General features: G+C 43.1%; 2 protein-coding genes across 4 annotated transcripts in view; one reads left to right on the forward strand and one right to left on the reverse strand.

Moving 5' to 3' along the window:
• Nucleotides 1-20,873, reverse strand: part of SH3KBP1 (SH3 domain containing kinase binding protein 1) — a 336,773-nt gene that overhangs the window by 169,043 nt on the left and 146,857 nt on the right. The window lies entirely within an intron of this gene.
• On the forward strand, nt 11,053-11,370 carry LOC133082699 (serum basic protease inhibitor-like). Its single transcript, XM_061179416.1, has one exon. The coding sequence runs from the start codon at nt 11,053-11,055 to the stop codon at nt 11,368-11,370; it is 318 nt and encodes a 105-aa protein (XP_061035399.1).

A 20,873-nucleotide genomic window follows, 5' to 3' on the forward strand; every position in this document is an offset into this window, starting at 1 on the left:
CTGACCGTGAAGAAACATGCAAATCCAGATCATGCAAATCCAAAATGAGGGACAGTTGACAAAAACTGACCTGGTTTAAAAAAAATCTTTTAAAAATCAATATCGCATAAGATTTTTTAAAGGTTAGGGGACTGTTCTAGATCTTAAAACAGTAAAGAGATTTAACAACTAAATATAATGCAATCCTTAACTGGATTCAGGGTTTCTTTTAAAGGTTATAAAGGACATTATTGGAAGAAATGCGGGAATTTGGATATGGACTAATACTAGATAATAGCATTATATTAATGTTACATTTCCTGAGTGTGTTAATTCTATTGCAAAAAAAAAAAATTCTATTGCAGTTACATAGGAGAATGTCCTTGTTCTGAAGTATTTAGGGATGAAGTGTCTTGATATCTGTAATGTACTTTCAAGTTGTTTAAGGAAAAAACAAAAGGAATGTGTGTGTGTGTGTACACATACATACAGTCACATATGTATACACATATACATACAGCGAGAGAAAGAGAGAGAGAAAGCAAATGTGGCACAGTGTTAACGATGGGTGAATCTAGATGGGTGTCCATTGTACTACTGTTACAACTTTCCTGTACATTTGAAATTTTTCTAAATAAAATATTTAGGGTGAAAAGGAAAAAAAACAGATGCCTGGGCCCCACCCCTAGATTCTCTGAAGTCACCGATCTGGGGTGCAGCCTGGGCATCTGAATTTTAGGAACTCCCCAGGTGATTCTAGCATAGAGCCAGGGTTGAGAGACATCTAGACAGGTCAGTTGTCAAAAAATAAATGGGACTCTTCCAGACCATGCTATACAGGCCCTATGTTCGGCTTCTCCCCAAAGGGAAAAAAAATCATACTTATTTGGCCATGTTATCCTAATACATAACCCAGGTGAATGTTGCTGTGCTGGAATTTTTATTTCACAGGCCTTTGGGACAGTTGTACTAAGCAGCCTCTAGCTCTGGAAATGTGTTCCTGGGGCCGGGGGATGGAAAAGATGGTAGTCTCTGCTATCGTTAATTAGCAAACACTGCCAGGGGTGCAGCAACTCCCCACGTTACTGAGCAGCATTCCGGATTCTTGAAGAAGCTGTTTTTTGAGTTGGAAACATCCATTTATGCAAGGGGCCAGGTTTCCTATTTCAGGATGGAAAAACAATACAAAGGGAACTAAATAAAAGTGGAGAATCACCCATTTTACTCAGGATATCCAGTACATTCTGGGTGCAAGGGAAGAGAAAGCTGAATCACTGACTTTGTGGACCCAGCATCATACCCTTTCCCGGAAAAATTCCCATGCATCACCCTGTTTCCAATGTAATGTAACTCAGACGAAGGGGAGGGCACTTCAGAGGCTGATGGCACGCCAGGGAAAAAGGAACTCGTGGGTCTTTCCTTACAGACCTCTCTTGGCTGTGGCTGGACTGTTGCAGTGGAAATGTACAGTATTTAATTAGCCAGCACTGTTTGGCCCCTGGAGATGCGCCTGCTCGATTCTCCAAGGGATGTGTATCATCAACATCTCTGCAGGGAAGAAAACAGTAAATCCATTTGCCTTCTCCTTCAAAGGCAAAGTTCATCTGAAAAGAGGTTAGAGCTATGCCAGTGCTCATTTGCTCCCAAGTCCCACCAGAACACAGGAGGAAAATGTAGACCCAAGAGGGAACCATTTAGTAGGGCCTCTGAGTCACAGGGGACAGGGAGGGAGGTGGGTGAAGTCAAAAGTCACATAAGGAAAATCAACTGAATCTTGGAGATGAAGGAAATGAACACTGACTAGGTGTCTGCTATGTGCCAAGAACCGTGCTAGGCACGTCGTGTGCATCCCCTCAAGTCCTCACACCAGCACTATGAGGTTAGGGGTGCTGGCCCCATCTTGACGGATGGGCCCAGAAAGCCTGGATAACTTGTACGAGGCCCATGAGTAAAATAGGTTGTGGTCTGCAGCCCTCTTCTTCCACCAACCCAAGATAATACCAGGCAGAGCAGGAGTGTGTTTCCGGGGGACTCTGGATACCAAGCGAAGGATGAGCACTTAATTTTATGAGATCCTGCCCAGAGGACGTTTCTGGGCAGAGAAGTGGCAGGAAGATGTGAGGAGGGCAGTGATCTAGGGAGAAGTGCCTGATGCGAAGGGGTGTGCAGAACAGCGTGGGGGAGGGAGCCCAGAGGCAGGCAGAGGGCCCAACAGAGGACGATGAAAGAGAAAGTCTGAAAAACATGGTGGGAGGAATCAGATACGCAGGGAAGGAAAGGTAGATACACAGTACCATCATCAGGTGACACTGGGGGCCAATGACCCTTTCTTACTTGTCTTTGATCCCAGTACCTAGCTCAGTGCCTATTAGAGCAGACATGTGATCCATTCTGGATAAATGGATGGATGAATGAACTAATGAGCACCTAGTCCACATTCTGTCTGTGAGTCCCTGATTTTGTGAACACAAATTCCCAAAGGAGCACGGAAGAAGGACCAGAAGGGTGGAAGAAAAGAGTTAAAGCCTCAACTTGATGTTAAGCAGGGTGCCCACTAAAAGCCAATGCCAAAATGGTTAAGATGGTATATTTTATGTTATGTGCATTTCACCAATTTAAAAAAAAAGCCAATGCCACCCTGACCTATTGCAGGGATGGGAAGATGGTGGCCCCTGTAGTCTTGCCACTGTGCTGAAGGTGTCTCGTTCTCCACCAACACGGTAGCCCGAAGCATCGGTGATACTAAACAGTGCCTGAGATACTCCTAACTGCTCTCTTCTTCCAAGTTTATGGTCCACTGTCAATTATACTTAACAGTAGAGCAGGGCTAGATCCCAACAAGAAATGATGTATATTTGATTTTAAATTTAGTCCTCTTTAAGACAGAAAATACTTGTTTCAAGTAGGAAGAGATATATGTGTAAGCATGTTCAGGGCAGCATTTGTTCTAATAGCAAATGCATACACACACAGAGACCCACACAGGAAACGTCCTGAATGTCCACTGCGAAGGAATGGCTCCATTAATCATGGTTTATCCAGGCCATGGGAAACTCAGCAGCCAATTAAACCGGGCAAGCAGCTCTGTGTGTACTGATGTGTAAAAGGTGCCCATCGTACATTAAGTTAAAAGACCAAATCACATAATATGTATATGATCCCCACATTGCAGACGCATGCACGCTCGCGCGCACACACACACACACACACACACCACCTCCCTCCCTCCTTAACTCCCACCAGGGACTCTTTTATTTACCCTATTATCCAGAACCTATCAAGAGTATGCATTCAATGCTTATTAATGAATAAATGGATTCATTCAACATTCAAGTGATATGTTAGGGCCTAATACAATTAAATGAATGAGAGAAGGAGAGTGTGTGTGCACGAACACACTTGTGCAGGCACAGAAGATGGTATGGAAGGGCACACACACACATACACTCTCTGCCATTGGGGCCCCTTCTCTGGGTTCCTCTAACAACCATTGCTTTTCTCTGGCACCGCCTGCATCCCACTGTATTTGAAATATCTCTGAGTGTCAGTGTATGTTTTTCTCCACGCCTTGAGCTCTGACGCCTCTCAACGCTTTCATGCACACCTTTTTCAACAAATGCAACTCATTTACCAACACCCACGTGTGCCTCACGATGGTTCTGAGGATGCTGTCTCATCACGAATGCCCACTCGCCATCAATCTGTGAGCCCAGGTGCCAGGTATCTAGAAACAGAGGGAGGGACGCAAATCCCTGATCTTCCCTCAGTCCTAGAAACTTCAGAGTCTAATGCCTTGTTTAAAGAAGCCACTGAAAGCAGTCTTAAAGTCAGCCAATTAACACACGACCAAAAAAAAAAGAATCAAGTTTCTACTGCAAGCGAAATACAGAAAGGGGCCATCCATTTAACAAGCTGAGTTTCTGCTAAGAGGAGCTAGCTACACATGGATATTTTCAATGTTAACGCTGTCACCTGATATTTCCACAGAAGCCACATAATATAATATGGGCGCCAGGGGCATGAAGAACTCCTCCAACCACAACAGCCTCCACCTCAAACTGACTCATAAAACTGGTGTGAATTAGCCGTCTGAAAGGAAACACGAACTCTGATTTTCCAGCTCATGGACACGGGGTTCATAACGATAGCATTAAGGCACATAAAGAGAATCCTGGGCCTCACAACACCGAAAAGACAGATAACCCAGTGGCCCCAGCACTGCGACCGCACCGTGCAGCCCACTTGAGCTCTCGGCCTCAGTTTTTCTCATGTATAAGATTAGAATGATGAGAGCAGACCTACTTTACAGAAGGGCTTGCTGCCACCTGACTCCTGCCCTTTTTTCCAATTGTCTTCACATGAACGAATATGCTAAAAGGCAGCCTTGTTCACTATTTATACCAGTTCAACCAATTTTCTTTTTGCCAACCTTCCCTTCCCAATAAAGTGAGATAAAGGAATCACACTGGAGAACAAACTCAGCAGCATCTCTAAACATCCTCCTGGTTTTCCCCTCTCCTTAGGCTGGTCCCAGGGTTTGGTTTGGTCTTTCAGCACAGTCCTTAATCCAAATGACCAGACCCACAGCAGACCACACTGGGGGACACTTCTCCAAAGCATCCCTGGCCCGATTCCCCCAGTCCAGGCCGCCATCTCTCTGGGGGAGGGAGTCTGGAGTTCAGAGGAGAAAATCTGATACGTAAAGCACACTGCTTTCCTCTGCTTTAGCAAGGCTGATTTGGGCAAAATGCCCAAAAGAATTCAACATTATTTATAGAGTTTTGTTTGATCTACTTTTAAATGCTCCATGCAGAGTCATTCAAGTGAAATAAGAATACAGAATTTCAAAGGGAAAACTGAAGGAAAATTCTAAATATAAGTGATTTGTTGAGCATAAACAAGATTTCTCCTTTCTATCCAACACACTCCCTCTAACATCTCTATTTTTAAAGGCCTTCTCAAACTTTGTTGCTGACAAATGGACCTATCAGACCCCTAACTTTTACAGTGAAGCGGGGAGGCAGAGGGAACAAGACGAGGGGAGAGTGAGTGACGGGGAGCGCTCACGTGCACGTGCATATTAAGAACAGTAACAAAGGTCTAGGAAATTCCAGAAACCCTTATCTGGGGTCCACCTCTCTTGCCTAGAGAATTCTCAGGGGAAGATACCCACCATAAACAAATCTGGAGGATCCCAGTTCTCCAAATCAGTACCAAAAAATGGCCCTGGAAGATTTAGAGAATGACAGAAAATTCCACGTATCTTTCTCTTTAGGAAGTAGGGGAAAGATCTTTACTGCAGGTAATCAAAATGCTTGCTAAATTCTGACTCATTTTTAGTACAGTTTCCTTTCTCATCCCTATCAGAATAAAGAGGGGGGAAGTGTAAGTTTTTATAAATTTTCTTGATGCAAATGGGGGTTTTCATCCCAATTCCTTCTTCTGTATCTAAAAGCAGAGATTCTTAACTGAGGTTTGTGGATAGATTTCAGGGGGTCTCAACACAGATGGGAAGAAAATTACATCTTTATTATCACTACCCTCTATCTGAAACCTGGTCTTTCTTTCCACTCTGCATATAGACAACAAGCCACACTGGGATTAGCAGCACCTGTAGATTTTATTTATTCCCTATTACGTGGAGAGATATTTTCAGTTCACATCATGGTCATTGCAGCTACCTTGAAATATCATTTACCCTCATCCTTACTTCAAAATTATGATCGCTTCTAGACTCACTGCTGGATCTTGCTATTTAATGCATGAATAAAGGAATATGTATTGCTTAAGTTTTTGCAATATTTTGATACCTGTATTTCTGTATAACTGTATTCATTTGTAATCCTATGTATTTTATTTTATTCATTTACAAACATTATTCTGAGAAGGGGTCCATAGGCTTCACCAGACTGGCAAACAGGTTCTCAAGCAATTTTTTAAAAAGTTAAGAACTTCTAATCCCTGCTCTCAAGATTATGGTTTGCAAGGAAACTCAAAGGTGCAAGGGGGAATTACACACACACACACAAACACACACATATAAAATAAAGCAGTAAACATGACATTTGGACTCTGTCTGCCATAATGTTTCACAGGCTTTGGAGCAGCACATCATGACAGAAGAACCACATTGGGTGGGCTTCCCTGGTGGCGCAGTGGTTGAGAATCCGCCTGCCAATGCAGGGGACACGGGTTCGAGCCCTGGTCCAGGAAGATCCCACATGCCATGGAGCAGCTAAGCCCATGTGCCACAACTACTGAGCCTGAGCTCTAGAGCCCATGAGCCACAACTACTGGAGCCCGTGCGCCTAGAGCCCGTGCTCCACAACAAGAGAAGCCACGGCAATGAGAAGCCCGTGCACCGCAACGAAGAGTAGCCCCCGCTCACCGCAACTAGAGAAAGCCCGCGCACAGCAACGAAGACCCAACGCAGCCAAAAATAAAATAAATAATAAAAATAAATACATTAAAAAAAAAAAGAAGAACCACATTGGGCAACCTGACAGGTCCTGATCCACGAACAGCTGTGTGGCACAGTGTTCAGGAGGCTGCTGGCCAAGTGCCCTCTTATTACCAGGGTCAGTGGCTGGCGAGAGCCCTGCTCTGTCATCTGGCACCTTGGCTCAGCTGAGCTCAATGCCCATTGCTCCCTTCCACAAAGGCCAGCACAGCTAGTTTGCAGGCTGCCACCTGCCACCGCCTCAATGTCCCCCCTCCAACCAAGCCCTGCGTTTCTCTCCTTTTTCAAACCAGTAAAGTTATGGAAAGCATCACAAGGTCCCCCTGCCACCCCAGGATAAAGAGGTCACTTGGGCTTCCGTGCACCCACAGAGCTCCAGATACACCTCTTCCTCCCAGCCCTAGTCAGCTGCAGTGTCTTCTTTGCGTGCATGTCCCCAGTGCCTGCTGGGCAGTCAGTGCACGAATGTTCCATGAAGGGAGGGAAGTTTGTGCCAGTGTTTATAACTGCACAGGATTTGCCTGGATGGGCTGCCTGGCTTCCACCGAGGTCCCATCTTTGTGGTATCACTGGAGGATGAAGGACCCTAAGGTCAGCAAGTCCAACTGAGACCAGAGGCATCTGACCAGTTCTTAAAAAAAAAAAAAATTAAAATCCAGAAAAGAGCAATTCCACTTTTAGGAAGCTATGCTCCAGATAACTTACATGAAGTGTACAAAGATATACGCATAATGCTCAGTGCTACATTGTTCAGAAGAGTGAAAAACCAGAATCATCCTAAACGTCCTTCAATTAGGGGACTAGTTAGTCAAGTCACGGTGTATCTACAGGTGGACTATTAAACAGTGGCACTGCTCTAAACGAACCGCTACGCCAAGAGTTCCAAGATTCTCTTCAACCTAACGTCACGAATTGCAATACACTATAAACAGCATGATGCTATCTGTATTTTTTTAAAATATCAATATGCCTGTATCACTATGTGCTTAGATTAGGTCATACCATGTGAAATTGACACTTCTGTGGTCGAATCTCTGCAATTTCTTATGGTTCATCCCAATAGACATGGGTGGAGATCTTCTGAGGAGATAACCACGAGCCAGGTCTCCTCTGGGGAATATGAATGAGGAAAGGGATTTTAAGTTACTTTTTGACTTTTGTTACCATGACATTCCTTTATTAATTTTTCACACTGAGCATGTATTATTTTTAAAATTAGTCTAACAAAGAAAACTTAGGGTGAATCTAAAAGAAAATGTACAACTTAAATTTTAAGAAAAGAGCAGTGAGGTCTATACAACACTATAGCACAAAAGCTGCCTTACAGAGCAGGCGATTTTTTTTTTTAACATCTTTATTGGAGTATAATTGCTTTACAATGGTGTGTTAGTTTCTGCTTTATAACAAAGTGAATCAGTTATACATATACATATGTCCCATTATCTCTTCCCTCTTGCATCTCCCTCCCTCCCACCCTCCCTATCCCACCCCTCTAGGTGGTCACAAAGCACCAAGCTGATCTCCCTGTGCTATGCGGCTGCTTCCCACTAGCTATCTATTTTACATTTGGTAGTGTATATATGTCCATGCCACTCTCTCACTTCGTCCCAGCTTACCCTTCCCTCTTCCCCGTGTCAAGTCCATTCTCTACGTCAGAGCAGGCGATTTTGTTGTGATCAGAACAAAACCCGTTACTGTGGGCTTCCTCTAGGGGCTGCAAAGGTTTTGTTGCCAAGGTCCCTCTGGAGGAGTGTCACTCAGAAAAGGATGGGTTTCTAGGCAAATGAGCAGTGCAGATAAAGGGACTGGGATACCTGTAAGGAAAGGTTTTTAAAGAGAATTTTTTCCCCCTAAACAAACAGTTTACTGATACACATAGTTATCTCTTTGTTCAAGGCAAATAAAGGTTTTTCTCCTTTACTGAAGCAAGTCCTACTTTCCTTGGAAATGCGGGAGAGTAGAAAAGGTACATTTTAAAAAATGGTATCTCACACTCAGACTTTTCATTTTCCACACCGATCTGCACCTTTACTCTCCCCCTGGAGGGAACTGAGTGTCACGAAAAGTGTAAATTTTGAAACTGTAAATCTAGAAGGTGTCAATCTAGAAATTTGGAGCCAAGAAAATGAATGTAGATTCATTCGTGGAATAGAGAAAGGAAGAGCAGAGGGAGAGAAGTAGAGAGAAATAAGTGCGCATGGATTCCTCCAACAACGCTGATTTTTGCCTGTACCGCTTGCCTCAGCACTTAAATATCTTTTTTAAAAAAATAAATTTAATTATTTACTTATTTTTGTCTGTGTTGGGTCTTCGTTGCTGCGCACGGGCTTTCTCTAGTTGTGGCGAGCAGGGGCTACTCTTCATTGCAGTGTGCAGGCTTCTCCTTGCGGTGGCTTCTCTTGTTGTGGAGCACGGGCTCTAGGCACGTGGGCTTCAGTAGTTGTGGCACGCAGGCTCAGTAGTTGTGGCTCACGGGCTCCAGAGCGCAGGCTCGGTAGTTGTGGCGCACGGGCTTAGTTGCTGCGCGTCATGTGGGATCTTCCTGGACCAGGGCTCGAACCCGTGTCCCCTGCATTGGCAGGTGGATTCCTAACCACTGCGCTACCAGGGAAGCCCAGCACTTAAATATCTTTACGTCAACAGGCTTCATGATCAAGTTTTCTATATACTATACCTAAGTAAGTCTCCTTTTGCAAGATGAAACTTCCTGGAGGGCAGGAATTGAGTTTTCCTATCTGTCTACAGCAGGGCTTTGCAAACTTGTTCTGTAAAGGGCCAGAGAGGAAATATTTTCGGCTTTGCAGGCCACACAGTCTCTGTGGCAACCAATTAACTCTGTGGCTGTAGCGCAAAAGCAGCCACAGACCGTATGTAAATGAAGGGGCATGGCCATGTGCCGATAAAACTTTATTTCCAAAAATAGGTAGCACCAGATGTGGCCCATGGGCTGGGATTTGCCAACCTCTGGTCTACAGAAAGGAGAGGTCAGGGTCCAAATCAGAGACCAGGGATGATTTTTCTTTTAAGGAAGAGCAAGAAACATTGCTAAGTTTGCATCGTCAGCTTAGAAGCAAGGGCCTCTCAGACGCCTTCCCTGACGACCTCTGAGGCAGGGCTAAGTGCCCCCATCACCACCACCATGGGACAGCACGGCACCCAGAGCACAATGCTCTCTTCACCCTGATCCCACTGTCCCCACTGCCCCTGCTGCCCGGGACTCTTGGATTCTCAAATCCTAGACTCCTGTGACCAGCAGCTGAGCTGGCCGCCTTGTAGATTATGAGAGGTTAGCCCAGAGCCCAGCCCTGAACAAGCCTTTAGTAATAATCTCAAAGACAAAATGAAGTATTGATGGGAAGAACTGAAGGCTGGGATGATGCTGCCAATGAAAATGAAGAAGCAAGCAGGAGTGGGAGGCTGACAGGCAGGAGAATCTGAGGCTCGGCCACGTGGGGACAGCTGGGGACTCCACGGCAGACAACCGAACCCCGGGCTAGGTCCAGCCAGGGATGGGTGCAGGGGTGGGTGGGCAGCCCTAAGCCAGGGTGGCACAGTGAGAGACAGAGATGGGTCTGCCCTGGGCATCTGAAAGAAGAGAGCCCCTGTCGTCCCCCCACTAGGTATAACCAGGGACGCCCACTGCCCTATTTGCTGGCCACAACACAAAGCCAACTCAACGAGAAGCAGGATGGAGGGAGAAGAAACCTGGGCCCCAAGGAGTCTGCTCTGCCTCTGGACTTCCTGTTGTACAAGATAGACATTTCCTTACAACCTACGCCAGGTGAAACCAGGGTGTCTGTGACTTGCAGCCACGAGACCACTAACCAGCACAGAGTGGCTGAGAGTGGAGGTGAGGGAAGCAAGGAGGGAGGTCTGGCCCAGAGGTGAGGTTTGGGGACTCGTGTGCTTTGTGGCAGTGGCTGAGCCCAGGAATGAGTAGACAGAATCAAAGGTGCCAAAGACAGAACCATAAAAATAGCTTACACTTGAGGAGTTGGCAAAATATAACAGAGAAAGAGGTAGAGCAGGGATGAGAGGGGTAAAGACATAGAAGGCAAAACAAGTGTTTTCAGAAAGAGGCAGTAATCTAAAGTGCTGTGGAGTCAGGCAGGGCAGCATGGAGGAGGGAGTCTTAAAGACAGAGTAGATTTCCCCACCTGATGTGACTTGTTTTAGAAAACAAAGTGAAGTGGAGGTAGCAATGTGCCAGTTTGGAGCCCAGGCCTCAAGGGAACTCGGATGTTTCCACTTGCTCTGTTGCACCTCCACTACTGCCATATGAATGTGCTCAAGCTAGCCTGCTGGAGCATGCAAGACACACAGAGCAGGACCGAGGTGCCAAAGGCCTGCAGCTGAAGCCGAACCAAATGCTAGCGGCCCTCCAGACACATGAGGAAGCCCGGTCAAAACCATAAAGACTACCCAGCTAGCTCCCAGTTGATCCCAGATTCAGAAGCCATAAACGCTTACTGTTGTTTGCCACTGAGGTTTTATGGTTATTTGTTATGCAGCATTACTGTGGCAAGAGGTAACTGATACAACAATGCCTGGCACAGAATAGGTCCTCAAAAAATGTTTAAAATACACACACTCAGAAGCCCTCCTGCAAGGCCATGAAGATGAGCCAGCTCTGCCTCTCTGCATCCCTTCCTGTCCTCCTGGGCACCCTGGCGGCTGGCACCCAGAGGGATGAAACCAGCACCCCTGCCCAAGCCCCGCAGCCTGCCTTCTGCCTGGAGCCTCCCTACATGTGTCCCTGCAGGGCCCTGTTCTTCAGGTACTTCTACAATGCCAGCTCCAGGCTCTGCAAGACCTTTGCTTACGGCAGATGCAGAAGGAAGCAGAACAACTTCCTGGATAAGGAGGACTGCATCAGCACCGGCAGTGGCTTCAACAGGCCCCAGAAGAGCAGGGCAACTGTGCTCCCCTGAGATGCTGAAGTCCTAGGAGGCCCCCCACAGGGCTGGGCTGTGGCTGCTTCTGAAAGATTTGAGTCTCCTCCTCTGCTCCCTTCTCAAACCTACCCTCCTCGGCAGAACCCTGCCTCTTTCCTCACTGCATCCTCACCTTCCTCCCCCACGCCACCATCACTGCACTCCTCGGAGGGGGCAGGAATGGAATTTCTGACATCCAGTTCTGAGCATCAGTGGTGGCACAGGTCTTTTCACTAAAGAAGCCCCTTTCCCCACAGTGATGTTGCATATTATCTGTCAGTGGCTTCGACCTCTGGCCTTATATTTAATAAATTCATTTTCTAATTAAAAAAACACCACACACACACACACACACACTCAGGAAAGATAAAGGCTGCAAATACACTATCATTCTTCTATCCTGGTAAGTTAAGTGTTTTTCCCCTTGACTGTTTCTCCATATTCATCCAGCCCCAAAGGGTAAAAGAAGTTTCTAGAAAGATTTCTTTTTAGAAGTTTCTAGAAACACTAATTTTAAAGGCCAGGAAAAGGTTACTAATTTCCTACTTGTTTAGTATGTTTGTCTTTAGCTAACAAATGCAAGCGGAAAACAAAGCAGAAGGAAAGTTTTCCTATCCCAGAATTCTATCACCCAAGTCAACCTTCACTCCTCAAAAAACACACAATTCAATTGAGGTAGGGTAACATATATGACATGTCAATGGTAATTATTAATTTTTAAAATTTCTTAGCTGATGGTAGGTAGAAGGGTGTTGAGTATTTGCCATATCATTCTTGATTCTTTTTTAAAATTGTGGTAAAACATACATAAAATTTACCACTCTAATCACTTTTAAGGGTACAGTTCGCTGGCATTAAGCACATTCACGTTATTGTCCAACCATCACCACTAGTCATCTCCAGAGCTTCTTTCATCTTCCCAAACTAAAATTCCATATCCATTAAACAAAACTCCCCATCTCCCCACTCCCTCCAGCTGCTGGTAACCACCACTCTACTTTCTGTCTCTATGAATTTGACTACTCTAGGGACCTCACTCTAGTGGGATCATACAGTATTTGTCTTTTCATGACTGGCTTCTTTCACTTAGCATAATGTTCTCAAGATTCATCCATGTTGTAGCATATATCAGAATTTCTTCCTTTTTAAGGCTGAATAATATTCCATTGCATGGATAGAGCACTTTTGTTTATCCATTCATCCACTGACAGACACTTGGGTTGCTCCCACCTTTTGCCTATAGTGAATAATGCTGCTACGAACATAGGTGTATAAATACCTGTTCAAGTCCCTTCTTGAGCTGATTTTATATATCTTTATTAAAACCTTATTTTGAAATATGAAACAGGCTAAAGGACCTACATCACTCAGCTAGCAGTCTTCAGGCATCATCTAACCAAGTTGGGGGAATGGAATTGGTACCCACAGTTTGCAATTTAACCCAATTTGCCATGAATGATTTTATCCCACACCTACTGAAATAAAAATGGAGATGATACAAAAAAGCCTTTGGGGGAGGTAGGATTCTGAAACATGCTAATGTGAACGCAAAATGAATACACATCTCACCACCCATTCAACCCCGCACAATCAAGCTGAGTAAAGAACCCGCACTGCCGTACAGTGGGCAAGAACGAGTGGCTTACCAAAGGCAGAAACACTGTTTTAAATTCATTACCCAATAAAACCACCATGGGGCTTTCTCAGCAAAGAACCAAAATCCTCTAAAGCTCTCCAGAAATTTCTGATAGGGCATGTGGGAACCTGATTCATCCAACAAACATTTGTTGGCTATAGGAGCTTGAATGGGTTGTGGAGAATATGTAGAATGGATCCCAATATTCCTTCCTGGGGACCCTGGATAGCGTTTGCAAAGAGAAGAGTGGGATCCTTTAGCTTTTTAACATTCCAAACGGCTTAATAGCCAAAATGAGGGCACACAGGTTAAAATGTTTCACAGGACTATATATAAACAGTACCATGACCCTAATCTGAAGACCTAGTTATGTGCTAACGCAGATATGGAAATTTGTCATCCAAAGAGTCAAAAATTTTTAGAAAGGGTCCCCAGATTTAAAAAATACTGAAAACTTCTCAATCAACCTTCCAATCTGCAGAGGAAGAAACTGATGCTTCAAAGGTGAAATGACCTTCCCAAGATTGCTAATGGCTGTGAGAGCTGTGAACCATCCGAATGCCTCATAAGTCCTCAAATGAAGGTCTCTGACTCATCCTGGGCAGAAGTATAAGGGAGAAAAAGGTACACAAATGGTTTTCCAGCCTCAATGAACTCACAGTCAAGTTCTAAGCCACCGAAAATGGATAGGATATTTGTCAACTGTTATCAAGTCTTGCTGGTCACCCAGGCCCCATCTGCCTCTGGCAATATGCAATCTAAAGGTTGAAAGGGAGGCCATCCGAGTCTGTCTGGTTTGGTTTGGTTTGGTTTCAATACAAAGCTGACACTCTTCAGCTCTAATAAATGATCACTTTCCATTTCCACTTCAACTTGGGCTTTTGATAGAATGAGTCCATACGTCAATATGAACAGATCGATACAGTTCATAATTTATGAAGATGTAGGCAGAGGGAGAGATTGATCGTGCGGAACCACCCAACTGAGGCTTGCCTCTCTTCCTCTCTTCCTTCTTGCTGCTTAGGTTGGTCATTTTTTAATTTATTAACACCTCCACCTGAGATGATCAGCAAGGAATGAGAAAAGTGAAATAGCATCCTACATAAGCCTTTCTAATAAACCGCAAAAGGGTTTCTGCGGGTCTAACGTGGATTTCAACGATCCGTGTTATTCCAGTCAAGCCTCCACAAATGTAAATAAGAGCTGGTGACACACATTTAATATACGCAGATATATGCACACCCCGGGGCCTAGTTCCAGAATGGGATGGAGCTTAAAGAGTAAGACATCACAGAGGAAGGATGGAGAGGGAGCCAGGGGGACAGGGAAGGAAGAAAGGAAAGAGAGAAGGCGGGAAGGAGGCTTTTAAGCACAACTGTGAATTGCACACAAATTCTGTGCAAGAAGGTCAGGGCTATAGAGCTGAAGCTCAGGAGGCGAGTGTGAAGTATGTTCTGAAGCGTACATATACGAGCAAAACAGAATCAGAACTTCCAGTGCTGGGTCATCTGGGTTTGCCAGTCCCTGTCCACACACTGTCAGACACACTGGCAACTTAGGTACTTCTTCTCTTCCTATATAACTTCAAGTGTCTTACTTTTTATCTTAATGATTTAGACAAAGGTAAATTACAAAGGAAGCTAATTTCTTCAAAAGAAACAAACTACTCCCAATGATATTATCAAAGGGTTGCTTTAAAGCTTTTTAAAAGTTAAACTTAAAACGACTGGTATCATTTTGTTTCCTAAACAACATTTTTTTAAAAAGAGAAGTATTCACAATAGTTCTTTTTTGTGTGTGTGTGCTTTACTCTGTCAAATACCAGGATCTAGAAAAAAGGGTTAAAAGAAATAAGGGGAAAACTCAATAACAAAACCTTGGGAAATCTGATTTTCCTTTGCAAGCAATGACAATACTGAAGAACCCATCCAAGGGGGAGTGGGGAAGAGGGCTCCCTGCTCCAAAGTTCCAGCATCTTCAGCGAGCCAACAAGAGGTGGCTACACAGACAGATTTTTCTTAAACTGAAATCTGAAAACATGATACTAATCACTGGTAATGCACAATAAATATGGGGTTCCACACAAGCAAAATTAACATATAATCACACAATCCAACCATCTCTTTTGATGAGTATCTTCACTTTCTCTCCCTGGCTCTGTCGATGGTGATGCTGAGCACTCAAATATCAGAGAGGAAGGAGTCCAGAAAGGAGGGAAGAGTGGATGCACTGTTGGACGTAAAATAAACTGAACCCTACACAGTCACATTTAGAAAACCTTGGGGAAGGGTGTAAAATCAAACACAGATTAAAACGATGACATAAAATCTAAACCTTCCCATGCCCCGGATATATTTCATCTCATGTTATACTAGAAAACATGAAACATTTAGGAGCCTTCACGCAAACACACTTACCCTTATAACTTAATTCTACTTTCAATCTTGTTACTCAAGATCTGGTTCAAATTTCCTCCTCTGGAAATGTATTTTGCTGTCTCACTCTCTACTAAAAGCCCATTATCAGGCGTAGAGCTAAATGTAGTCCTTTTTCTCATAATCCACTTTCCAAACCAGATACTGAGTAAGTCTCCTCTCTCCTCAGTACTCAGTAACCAAAGACAATTTCTCTGAATCACAGAATTTCAACAGTTTCTCCCTAAATATATAACTTAATAAGCTTGTTCTCCCTCTGATAGTTTTCCTTTTGGTATTTCATTTTGCAAAAAGGTTGGGGTGTTTGAGAACTACATACAGTTGACCCTTGAATGACGTGTGGGTTAATCTGAGTATAATTTATAGTCGGCCCTCTGTATCCGCGGCTCCTCCACATCCACGGATTTAACCAACCATGGACCATGTGGTACTGCAGTATTTACTGTTGAAAGATATCTGTATATTATGTGGACTGCACAGTTCAAACCCACATTGTTCAAGGGTCAAGTGTACTTTCATCCAATAATTAAAGCTGGTTCCAAGATGAATACAATGTGGCTTCTTCCTTCAAGGAGTTTACAATCTAGGAAAGAAAATCAAAATCTAAACACACACACACACACACACACACACAAGGAAGAAGAAGACTGTAAGTGTACTATAGAATGAAATGCAGTCAACAGTCACAAGTGTCCAAAAATAATCATTAAAGATCAGCCACTCACTAAGGCTTTTCTGACACTATTACTTGTATTACTGCATATACTTCTGTGAGATGAAGGCAGCAAGAGACCTTCCGTGTCTGCCTCTATTGGTGTCTTGGGCAAATCATTTCTCACCTCTCCCCACCTCAGTTTCTTTATATTTAAAATGGACTGGTAATGATGCTTCTCTCACCACCCTTCACAGGGTAATTCTAAGAAGTGAATGAGTCATTCAGTCTCTCTCTCTATGTAAACTGTAAAGCTCTATGAAAGCCAAGGAATTTTTAAATCAATTATACTCCAATAAAATTTTAAAAAATAAAATAAAATAAATAAAACTAATGAGAGGAAATCAAATAAATTAATCTTACTGAAAAGAAGAAGTCAAGGAATTTTGTTTATAAAATGTCATTTGTTCTGTCCATCGACAGACGAATGGATAAAGAAGATGTGGTACATATATGTAATGGAATATTACTCAGCCATAAAAGGAACGAAATTGGGTCATTCGTAGAGACGTGGATGGACCTAGAGACTGTCATACAGAGTGAAGTAAGTCAGAAAGAGAAAAACAAATATCGTATATTAACGCATATATGTGGAACCTAGAAAAATGGTACAGATGAACTGGTTTGCAAGGCACAAATAGAGACACAGATGTAGAGAACAAACGTATGGACACCAAGGGGGGGAAAGCGGGGTGGTGGTGGTGGTGGTGGGATAAATTGGGAGATTTGGATTGACATATATATACTAATATGTATAAAATGGAAAACTAATAAGAACCTGCTGTATAGCACAGGGAACTCCACTTTGCTGTACAGTAGAAACTAACACAACATTGTAAAACAACTATACCCCAATAGAAAAAAAAAAAGAAAAAAAAAGTCATTTGTTCAAATATAGAATTTTGTAATTTCTACTCATCCACCTTCTAATAAGTACTAGCAATTCTCCTATATCAAAGGGGAATATTTTTTTCATTAACAAGAGTATTCCACAAATGGCTATTATGACAGAAATATTCCAAAGTTAAATTCTTCTGTGGATTGGCAATAAGAAAAAAATATGAAGGGGAAACGATCCTACTTACAAAAGCCAACAATAACCACAATCTACATAGGAAAAGGATTATAAGGAGTAAGCAAGGCAGCACAAATAAAACCATAACTTGATTAAACAGTAATATCCTATATGTCAGTGAATCACTAGAATCAGCTGTTTAGAATTCAGAAGGGGATACATGTTTTAATGTGGTGATATATTTGCAAGAATTGGACCCCTGTGACGTTTGGGGTAAAGGGGAGAGGGGGAGAAAAGAGTTTCACTTATGCACCTGTATATAAAGACAATTTATATGACACAATACAAAACTTTTAAACAAAACAAGTCAGGAAAATGTCAGTTCTTTCTAAACTGACATACTTTTATGGAATTCAAATCCAAATACCAATGGAATTTTTAACTTGATAACATGATTTCAGAATAAACAAGTGAGAGCAGCTAAAACAGTTTTGAAAATGAAGAGTGATAACGGGAAGGACAAAAGCCATACCATAGAGGAGGAACCAAGATGGCGGAGTAGAAGGACGTGCTCTCACTCCCTCTTGAGAACAACAGAATCACAACTAGCTGCTGGACAATCATTGACAGGAAGACACTGGAACTCACCAAAAAAGATACCCCACATCCAAAGACAAAGGAGAAGCCACAATGAGACGGTAGGAGGGGCGCAATCACAGTAAAATCAAATCCCATAACTGGTGGGTGGGTGACTCACAAACTGGCGAACACTTACACCACAGAAGTCCACCCAGTGGAGTGAAGGTTCTGAGCCCCACGTCAGGCTTCCCAACCTGGGGGTCCGGCAACGGAAGGAGCAATTCTAGAGAATCAGACTTCGAAGCCTAGTGGGAATTGATTGCAGGACTTCGACAGGACTGGGGGAAAGAGAGACTCCACTCTTGGAGGGCACACACAAAGTAGTGTGCGCACTGGGACCCAGGGGAAGGAGCAGTGAGCCCGGGGGAGACTGAACCAGACCTACCTGCTAGTGTTGGAGGGTCTCCTGCAGAGGCGGGGGGGGTGGCTCTGTTTCACAGCGGGGACAAGGACACTGGCAGCAGAAGTTCTGGGAAGTACTCCTTGGCATGAGCCCTCCCAGAGTCTGTCATTAGCCCCACCAAAGAGCCCAGGTAGGCTCCAGTGTTGGGTTGCCTCAGGCCAAACAACCAACAGGGAGGGAACCCAGCCCCACCCATCAACAGTCAAGTGGATTAAAGTTCTACTGAGCTCTGCCCACCAGAGCAACAGTCAGCTCTACCCACCACCAGTCCCTCCCATCAAGCCTCCTAGATAGCCTCATTCACCAGAGGGCAGACAGCAGAAGCAAGAAGAACTACAATCCTGCAGCCTGTGGAACAAAAACCACATTCACAGAAAGATAGACAAGATGAAAAGGCAGAGGGCTGTATACCAGATGAAGGAACAAGATAAAACCCCAGAAAAACAACTAAATGAAGTGGAGATAGGCAACCTTCCAGAAAAAGAATTCAGAATAATGATAGTGAAGATGATCCAGGACCTCGGAAAAAGAATGGAGGCAAAGATCGAGAAGATGCAAGAAATGTTTAACAAAGACCTAGAAGAATTAAAGAACAAACAAACAGAGATGAACAATACAATAACTGAAATGAAAACTACACTAGAAGGAACCAATAGCAGAATAACTGAGGCAGAAGAACGGATAAGTGACCTGGAAGACAGAATGGTGGAATTCACTGCTGCGGAACAGACTAAAGAAAAAAGAATGAAAAGAAATGAAGACAGCCTAAGAGACCTCTGGGACAACATTAAACGCAACAACATTCGCATTATAGGGGTCCCAGAAGGAGAAGAGAGAGAGAAAGGACCAGAGATAATATTTGAAGAGATTATAGTCGAAAACTTCCCTAACATGGGAAAGGAAATAGCCACCCAAGTCCAGGAAGCTGACAGAGTCTCATACAGGATAAACCCAAGGAGAAACACGCCAAGACACAGAGTAATCAAATTGGCAAAAATTAAAGACAAAGAAAATTTATTGAAAGCAGCAAGGGAAAAACGACAAATAACATACAAGGGAACTCCCATAAGGTTAACAGCTGATTTCTCAGCAGAAACTCTACAAGCCAGAAGGGAGTGGCACGATATACTTAAAGTGATGAAAGGGAAGAACCTACAGCCAAGATTACTCTAGCCGGCAAGGATCTCATTCAGATTCGATGGGGAAATCAAAAGCTTTACAGACAAGCAAAAGCTAAGAGAATTCAGCACCACCAAACCAGCTCTAGAACAAATGCTAAAGGAACTTCTCTAAGTGGGAAACACAAAAGAAGAAAAGGACCTACAAAACCAAACCCAAAACAATTAAGAAAATGGTCATAGGGACATACATATCGATAATTACCTTAAATATGAATGGATTAAATGCTCCAACCAAAAGACACAGGCTTGCTGAATGGATACAAAAACAAGACCCATATATATGCTGTCTACAAGTGACCCACTTCAGACCTAGGGACACATACAGACTGAAAGTGAGGGGATGGAAAAAGATACTCCATGCAAATGGAAATCAAAAGAAAGCTGGAGTAGCAATACTCACATCAGATAAAATAGACTTTAAAATAAAGAATGTTACAAGAGACAAGGAAGGACACTACATAATGATGAAGGGATCAATCCAAGAAGAAGATATAACAATTATAAATATATATGCACCCAACATAGGAGCACCCCAATACATAAGGCAACTGCTAACAGCTATAAAAGAGGAAATCGACAGTAACACAATAATAGTGGGGGACTTTAACACCTCACTTACACCAATGGACAGATCATCCAAAATGAAAATAAATAAGGAAACAGAAGCTTTAAATGACACAATAGACCAGATAGATTTAATTGATATTTATAGAACATTCCATCCAAAAACAGCAGATTACACTTTCTTCTCAAGTGCACACGGAACATTCTCCAGGATACATCACATCTTGGGTCACAAGTCAAGCCTCAGTAAATTTAAGAAAATTGAAATCATATCAAGCATCTTTTCTGACCACAACGCTATGAGATTAGAAATGAATTACAGGGAAAAAAACGTAAAAAACACAAACACATGGAGGCTAAACAATACGTTACTAAATAACCAAGAGATCATTGAAGAAATCAAAGAGGAAATCAAAAAATACCTAGAGACAAATGACAATGAAAACACGACGATCCAAAACCTATGGGATGCAGCAAAAGCAGTTCTAGGAGGGAAGTTTATAGCTATACAAGCCTACCTCAAGAAACAAGAAAAATCTCAAGCAAACAATCTAACCTTACACCTAAAGGAACTAGAGAAAGAAGAACAAACAAAACCCAAAGTTAGCAGAAGGAAAGAAATCATAATTTAGATCAGAGCAGAAATAAATGAAATAGAAATAAAGAAAACAATAGCAAAGATCAAGAAAACTAAAAGCTGGTTCTTTGAGAAGATAAACAAAATTGATAAACCATTGGCCAGACTCATCAAGAAAAAGAGGGAGAGGACTCAAATCAATAAAATTAGAAATGAAAAAGGAGAAGTTACAACAGACACTGCAGAAATACAAAGCATCCTAAGAGACTACTATAAACAACTCTATGCCAATAAAATGGACAACCTGGAAGAAATGGACAAATCCTTAGAAAGGTATA

The sequence above is a fragment of the Eubalaena glacialis genome, chromosome X (assembly GCF_028564815.1).
Source record: "Eubalaena glacialis isolate mEubGla1 chromosome X, mEubGla1.1.hap2.+ XY, whole genome shotgun sequence".
Lineage (NCBI taxonomy): Eukaryota > Metazoa > Chordata > Mammalia > Artiodactyla > Balaenidae > Eubalaena > Eubalaena glacialis.